Consider the following 8,356-nt stretch of genomic DNA (forward strand, 5'->3'; position numbering starts at 1 on the left):
CTGAGTATCTCGTCTGTGGGTAATTACAGCCTGTCATGGGGCATTACCTTCTAATACAGGCAAAGTGATGTGCCTGATGCTTGCCTGCAATTTATTTGGGAAAATAAATGTGCTTTTAAAGCCTAAGTTGCATCTTAGCACAGGGACTGCATATACGTCGGCTGTTCCTCTTTTATTGTTTATTCCAATCCATTTGAAGGCACAGAGGGGGGGTGACAATTGTGTGCCTTCTTAAAAAACAATTTGAACTTCTTTAAACCATAGGAGGCAGTTGTTTGGTGTTTAACCATCGGCCTATTTGTTATTATCCTAAAGAGTGTCTGAACCCTGCTGGGAGACGAAGGGATCATTTGCTTTCTATGATTTAAAAAGTGAGCTTAGTGTGCTGGCATCCTCCATCACTTCTGCAACTCAGTGCCATCAAGCAGCCATCCCTTTTAAGCTAAATGTACTAGAACCAGATATATACATAAATGCTGAATGCCCCCTTTTCTCCTCCTCTCCTGGAACAGAAGGAGTAATGGGATGAGAGATTACAGATTCAGCAGCAGCACTGTTCCAACTCTTGTGCCCTGCTTTTCAGGAGGCCTGCTTGCTGCGACTCGCAGTAGGTCCGACATTGAAATGTCAAAGCCATTATCTCAAATTACAAGGGCTGAGGATGCGTTTAGTGGCCGTTTAACCGTGCAACGCTCCCTACTATGCAGACAATCATTTGAAAGAGGCTGCCAAAATCTGCCTGCTCTTAAGCCTCTCTTTCAACATACCCAGATGGTAATTTCATATCACATAGTTTGCATCAGACACTATATTATTTAGCACTGCCCGGCACACGATCTACTCCCTGCCAGGATGCCATTTTTGACCTATATCGTAGTTACAGTTCACATTCTGGGATAGGTCATTTTAGAAAATAGAAAAGAAGTAGAAAAGCTGATTGATATCACTCATATTAACTTTAATTATGATGTGCAGACCTGTGGAATGACATAAAAAATTTAACAGAATTTTTTTTTGTATTTTTTTTATTTCCATTTAGCTACGTAATTTGAGTAAAGTATAGTTATTTATAGGTTGAAGAGGGAGGGTTGCTTATAAGCCCTTTGGGCTTTTTGATCTTTCCTGCACATTTTATCTGTTTCTTGTACAGTTCTTTCTTAATGATTGTATGTTTTTTAAGTGTAAAAAAAACCAATATGTAGCTGCTGGATCCACCAACCAGTTAGCTTATTGGAAACAGAGAAAAAGCTAGCTTGCTCTAACTAGTTTGGCATTTTTTACCTATAGCCTATCGTAGTTACAGTTCAAATTCCGGGATAGGTCAAAGAATAGTTTGACATTTTAGAAAATATAATTGTTCTGTCTCTTGCTAAGAAGTAGAAGAGCTGGTTGATATATTACCTTTAAATCTGTAACTGCTAGTAAGTTAGCTTATTGGAAACAGAGAAAAAACTAGCTTGCGTTGGTCTAATGATACTTGAAAACTGCAAATTGTTATTTTTGCACTCCAGGTTTTGTACAAGGCAAGACATACTGAGCTTTGGAGGTGCTGGTTGGTAGATTTTGTTAAATAAAAGGCTAGTTGTTCACCCTAATTTCCAATTCGTGCTAAGCTAACCAGCAGCTGGCTCCGGTTACATTTTTAGCATTCAGACATGAGAGTCTGTATGGTAAGTAGCTCTAACTAACTAGCTATGGCAAGAAAGCAAACAAGCATTTTCCAGAATTTGTCAAACTAGTTTTGTACAAGCTGCAACCTCCAGGGCTGAAAAATTAAGCTAACGCAGTGCAAAAGCTGCAGTTCCACAAATGGCCACTTGAGGCTGGCTCCAAATGTGAGTCAATCCCAATATACCCCATGTTAAAATGTCTGATTCTACTGCAGAAATAAACAAGACTTTTTAACGTTGTAACTGTTTGAGGGGTGAATTTTTATAAAATGCAAACATTTTACAGGCTTAATGTTCTGCATTGCTAAGGATGTGGTCATTTTCAGCCATGTGCTGTCATAGGAGGCTCGCCTCAGCTTGACCCACGCTCCACCTCTGAGCTTCACAATGGCGTTTATAAAACCTATGGGCATTTTATACAGTCTATGGTTCTCTTTCATAATATTTCGTTCGATGTCTCACTATGGGATGCACGCCCCCGCTGCAGACCTCAGAAGCATTAATCTCAATACGCCAATCCTGATTGGCTGGTAAACGTGTCCGTCCGTCCGCCCGCGGTAGTCCCACCTCCTATAAGTACCGCCTGCGGACGGGAACACGTCATTCAAACACCTCTTCTCACCCGGAGCATATCTTGCGTCCAAGGCTGGCTAGCTTAACTGTCTGCAGACGGATCTTATTTAGCTTCTGTCGCCGGGCGCTAGCTAGTTTTTTGGACATTTTATTTGCTTCGTCGATCATACCAGATCGATTTCAGTGCTTCCTAGCCCCACCACGGTTTGGTCAGCACTGTCCTCGGCGCCACACCAGGCAGCTCGAGTACCGAGTGTCGGCACACCAGCCGGTCCCTCGGTGCAATTAGCGTTAGCACACCAGCTAACCATCCTCGATTCCCTGCCTGCACACCAGCTCGCACGGAATGGAGGTGAATACCCCTCACACCAGAGGGCACGGAGACTCAGCGGCCCGCTCGTGCCGCTGTGGGAACAAGATTGCGAGCAGGGATCCACACCAGGTCTGCTCGGGCTGCCTAGGGCTGGAACACGCCCGGCTAGCTATCGACGTCCCCGGCTCGTGTCAACACTGCGCGGTGTTCACGGTCAAGAGTCTCCGCCGACGGCTAGCCCGCCAGGCTAGCTTGTCTGGCTTCGACCCCTATCTCCCATCCGACGGCGCCGCCGGAGACGGAGAGGAGACGGGGGTCGCTGCGGTGGCGGTACCGGAGGCTTGTGCCAGCTGGGGCTCCCAGGCTGACCTCGCCACGGTCTCCACGCAGGAGGAAGACGTCCTGGAATTGGACTATGGGGACGATGATGACTGCGCCTCTGAACTCCTCATATCAGAGGATGAAGAAGAGGACGACGTCTTCATCACTCCGGCCGGGGCTGCAAAGCCCGCGGTCTCCGTTGCCTTTCGGGATGGAGATGAGAGTAGCTTACCAGCCTCTCCCCTCCCCAGCTCGGACATGCTCGACGTGTGCAAACGCGCTGCTGCCCGGCTGGCCATCCCCTGGCCTGCTGTCGTAGCTGAGACCACCAGGTCCCGCTACGAGGGGAAGAAATTGCCCCTGGCCAGGAGCGCGACAAGGCAACTTCTCCCCGTCTTCCCAGAACTGCTGGATGAGGTGGCGCGCTCGTGGAAAGACCGCCCCTACAGCAGCAGGAGCCCGGTCCCCGGTGCCTCGTCCCTCGACTGTGAAGCGATGGAGAGCCTGGGCCTGCTCCGTATGCCTCCGATGGAGCCACTCGTCGCGGCGCACCTCCACCCGCGGCTGTCAGCGGTGTCCTCCCGGAGCCCCAGCCTGCCGTCTAAGTCGGACCGTTTTCAGTCAGCCCTGACTGAAAAGGCCTACAAGGCAGCTGCGCTTTCGGCCAGAGCGCTCAATGTCCTCTCCCTGCTCACGGCCTACCAGGCTGAGTTGTGTGAGGATTTTGTGCAAACTCAGGACCCGGCTGCGTGGGAGGAGATCCCGGTCATTACCGACCTGCGTCTCCGTGTCCAACGCTGCGCGGTCCAGGCCACGGGGAAAGCGATGGGGACCATGGTCCTGCAGGAACGGGCGCGGTGGCTCAACCTCGCCAACCTGTCGGACAGGGAGAAGGACGACGTCCTGGACATGCCCATTGTCCCGGAGGGGATTTTTGGCTCCGTGTTGGCTTCAATGCAACGGCGGTGTGAAGCCAAAAAGAAGGAGGATGAGGCTCTCCAGCTCTGCCTCCCCCGTAAGCCCCCTGCGCCCTCTCCACCTGCGCAGCGTAAAACCTTCGCACAGGCTGCTTCCCAGGTTTCACGGTTTAAAGTGCCTAAGCAGCCAAGACCCCAGCCTGCGCCGCCTTCCCAGCCAGGTCGGCCCAGCTGGCCCAGAAAACCCTCGGTCCCGGCCGCGGCTCCGCCGGCCCCGCCCGCGCAAGCTACCGGCCAGGCCAGGAAAAAGAAGAGAGCGGCCTGACCGCCCCTCTCTCCACCGGTGATGCAGCTGGACGTTCCCCGTTCTCCAGCCCCACCTGTTCGGCTTTTCAGCGTGTGCCCGGGGGCCCCCCACGCCCCCGCCTCCCAGCCGCCACGGCCTGCGCCAGAGCGAGCCGGGAGAGATGGACGTTTGACGGCGGAGAGTTCAGCGGTTGCCCCTGTCTTACGTCCACAAGCACGCACACACACACACATTTTCTCAAAGAAAATAAAATGTGTCCCGCTGCCGCATCCAGGCCGAGTGCCGAGGGCGCAGCTAATAAAAGCCAAAAGAATCACAATGAGCAGCGCGGTGGCAACGCTCGCTGTTCCCCCTCGGGTAAAAGCCGAGGCGGGGACGGCGGGGCCGCCGCGCTGCCCACCCGGACGGCCGTCCACTGTGCCGTCCGGGTGCCGTGCCACTGTTCCACCACGGGAGGCCGCCACCGCACCGCGGCTGGGGCCTCTCGTGGTGGAGGGGCTGCGGTGCGAGACCACTCTCTCCCTCAGGTGGGAGAGATGGGCCGCACTCGCGGCTCCGCCTTGGGTGTTGAGGACGATTTCGCGGGGTTACAGGCTGCAGTTCGCCGCCGTTCCTCCGCGTTTCGCCGGTATAATACACTCTCAGGCTCGGGGGGAGTCAGCTCGTGTTTTGCAGGAGGAAATCCTCTCGCTGTTAAACAAAAGAGCAATTTGTGTCGTTCCCCCCGCACAGTGTCAGAGCGGTTTTTACTCCAGGTATTTTCTGGTTCCCAAACGGGGGGGGACCGGTATTCGCCCTATCCTGGATTTACGTGCTCTGAACAAATTTCTCAGGAAATACAAATTCAGGATGCTTACACATGCATCCCTGTTGCGCCTTGTGCGGCAGAACGATTGGTTCACTTCTGTCGATCTGAAAGACGCATATTTCCACATCCCGATCTATCCTCCCCACAGAAAGTATCTGAGGTTCGCTTTCCAGGGGATCTGCTACGAGTATCGCGTACTTCCCTTCGGCCTGTCTTTAAGCCCGAGGGTGTTTGTGCGGTGCACGGAAGCGGCGATAGCCCCGCTGAGACGGCAGGGCATTCGCCTGGCCACATATCTGGACGACTGGCTGCTGCTGGCACAGTCGGAGCAGGAGGCCAGAGCGCACACGCGTATTCTCATGCAACACCTGGTGGATCTGGGTTTCGTGATAAACGCGGAAAAGAGCGTGCTGTCCCCGGCGCAGGAGATAATCTTTCTGGGATTATCCCTGGACTCGGTGTCTTTCACGGCGCGCCTCTCGGCGGAGCGTGTGAGGGTCTTCAGGACATGTCTCGCGCTTTTTCGTCCGGGGAAATCTGTTCGATTCAGGTTGTGTCTTCGGTTACTCGGGTTGATGGCGTCTGCCATTCTCGTAGTCCGTCTCGGTCGCCTCCACATGAGGGAATTCCAGCTGTGGGTGGCCTCATGTGGGCTGGACCCCGTGCGTCATGGCGCACGGATGGTGCCGGGGTGCGCCAGGTCGCTGCGCCACTGGCGAGTCCCGTCCTTTCTGACCCGCGGGGTACCCATGGGCTCCGTTCTGTCCAGGAAGGTGGTCACTACGGACGCCAGCCTGACGGGATGGGGCGGGATTCACGAGGGCCGGTCTGTGAGGGGCGTCTGGAGTGTGGGCCTCCAGCGGTCTCACATAAATTTTCTGGAGCTTTCAGCGGTGTTCCTCTCCCTGAAACATTTTCTTCCGTCTCTCATGGGTCATCATGTCCTGGTGAGGACGGACAATACGACGACGGTGGCGTATATCAACCGTCAGGGGGGTTTACGCTCCCGTCAGCTGCACATGTTGGCACGCAGACTGATCCTGTGGAGCTGCGGTCGTCTCCTCTCTCTGAGAGCGACGCATGCTCCGGGAGTCCTGAACACGGGCGCGGACCTGTTGTCCAGGGGCGCGCCAGTGTACGGGGAATGGACTCTGCACCCGGAGGTTGTGGAGCAGTTGTGGTCCCGTTACGGTCGGGCCGCGGTGGATCTGTTCGCGTCGCGAGAGAACGCGCAGTGCGCGCTGTTTTACTCTCTGCGCGGCGTGGATGCTCCCCTCGGCATAGACGCGTTAGCGCACGCCTGGCCGCGCGAGCTTCTTTATGCGTTCCCTCCCCTGGCCTTGATACCCCCCACTCTGTCCAGAGTGAGGGAGCACGGCCACGCGCTGATTCTGGTGGCTCCGCATTGGCCTGCGATGCATTGGCTGGCGGAGATATATCGGTTGCTGTGCACCCAACCCTGGCAGCTCCCGCTGCGCAGGGACCTGCTGTCGCAAGGGGGGGGGATGGTCTTCCATCCGCACCCGGAGCGCCTGGCACTCTGGGCTTGGCCCCTGAGTGGCTCAATCTGTCAGCTGGGGGTCTCTCACAGCGAGTGATTTCCACTATTCAGAGTGCTCGAGCCGCCTCCACTAGGTCTCTGTATGACTGCAAGTGGAGGGTGTTTGAGGAGTGGTGCCACAGTAACGGCCACGTTCCTCTTCAGTGTCCGGTGGGGGTGATTTTGTCATTCTTGCAGGACCTGATTGACAATCGGAAGGCTTTCTCCACGGTTAAGGTGTACTTGGCGGCTATTGCCGCGTGCCACGTGGGGTTTGGGAGGCTGACGGTGGGCCAGCACCCACTCGTTTGCCGTTTTATGAAGGGGGCGCGCAGGCTTCTCCCCGTGTCCAGGCCGCTGGTGCCGCCTTGGGACCTGGCTGTGGTTTTGGAGGGGCTCAAGGGCCCTCCGTTTGAACCACTGGAGGGGGCCGACTTGAAACACGTGTCTCTCAAGGCGGTGTTGTTACTGGCTCTGGCTTCGGCGAAGCGGGTTAGTGACATTCATGCGCTCTCGGTGCACCCGTCGTGCACTCAGTTCTTCCCGGGGGATGTGAGGATGACCTTGAGGCCCAACCCGGCTTTTGTGCCTAAGGTGGTGGGCTCATGTTCTCCTATTGACCTTGTGGCCTTTGCTGCCTCATCTGGTGAGCTGCGGTCGCATGCGTTATGTCCAGTCCGTGCTGTGCGCACCTATGTGGATAGGACTGGGGGGTTCAGGAGGAGCGATCAGCTGTTCGTCTCCTGGGCTAGTCCTCATAGAGGGAAGCCTATTACGAAGCAGCGCCTGTCCCACTGGGTGGTGGAGGCGATTGCTTTGGCCTATGCGGGTCAGGGTTTGCAGCCACCTGTGGGTCTGCGAGCGCACTCGACTCGGGGCGTGGCTACATCCTGGGCCTTGTTCAGGGGAGTGTCTGTTCAGGACATTTGTGCGGCGGCGAGTTGGTCCTCGCCTCTCACTTTTGTCCGCTTCTATATGTTGGACGTCTCCGCTCCTTGCGTGGCAAGCGCGGTGTTGATGTCCTGATTGGAACAGATTGGTTTCCCTGAGGGTTGGTGGACGCTGGATAAGCTTGTCTGGCAATACGGGAGCAACCATATCCCATAGTGAGACATCGAACGAAATATTATGAAAGAGAACTTTAGGTTATTTACATAACCCCGGTTCTCTGAGTAATATGAGTGAGATGTCTCACCAGACAACCCTTCTTGCTTGGGCGGGTGAGAAGAGGTGCTTATCTTGAATGACGTGTTCCCGTCCGCAGGCGGTACTTATAGGAGGTGGGACTACCGCGGGCGGACGGACGGACACGTTTACCAGCCAATCAGGATTGGCGTATTGAGATTAATGCTTCTGAGGTCTGCAGCGGGGGCGTGCATCCCATAGTGAGACATCTCACTCATATTACTCAGAGAACCGGGGTTATGTAAATAACCTAAAGTTTTGTAGAATGTCTGGTTTATATAAGCGTGATCAGGGTTTTCCAGAATTTATCTGGAAGGCAAAAGTTTTGATTCTCCTTTAACATTTTCTGCCAAGATAAGATGAAATGTATAGATTTTCAAATGCAAGGTGGAGATGTGAAGAGATTATTCCTGGTACAAGGATTGGAGTTACTCTGGGTGAGGATTTATGAGCTGATACAGAGGGGGGTAGGGCGAAGCAGACCTTGTAGCCTCAGTTATTACACATATGCTGTCTTGTAAAGTGAAGGTCAAGATTATGGCAGGATAAAGGAATTAAGTGTATTTTGTGGTGTATTGTGTGGGCGGACATCTGCACCGCCTCCTCATTGTCATCTTGGCCCCATGAACACATAAAAACCCTTCACTGTCTTATCTGGATGATAAAAACACAGGTTATTGCTGTATGTAGGTGCATGCAGCATTGGACTCAGAATGTGAGCA

At 54.0% G+C, this 8,356-nt stretch overlaps 1 protein-coding gene across 1 annotated transcript; it reads left to right on the plus strand.

The window, feature by feature from the left end:
* The first annotated feature begins 3,963 nt into the window (after positions 1-3,963).
* LOC131961092 (uncharacterized) lies at positions 3,964-7,475 on the plus strand. The gene is made up of 2 exons (XM_059326364.1): positions 3,964-6,503; positions 6,545-7,475. The coding sequence occupies exons 1-2, from the start codon at positions 4,141-4,143 to the stop codon at positions 7,473-7,475; spliced, it is 3,294 nt and encodes a 1,097-aa protein (XP_059182347.1). The 5' UTR covers positions 3,964-4,140.
* The last annotated feature ends 881 nt before the right edge of the window (positions 7,476-8,356 follow it).

The sequence above is a fragment of the Centropristis striata genome, chromosome 22 (genome assembly GCF_030273125.1).
Source record: "Centropristis striata isolate RG_2023a ecotype Rhode Island chromosome 22, C.striata_1.0, whole genome shotgun sequence".
Lineage (NCBI taxonomy): Eukaryota > Metazoa > Chordata > Actinopteri > Perciformes > Serranidae > Centropristis > Centropristis striata.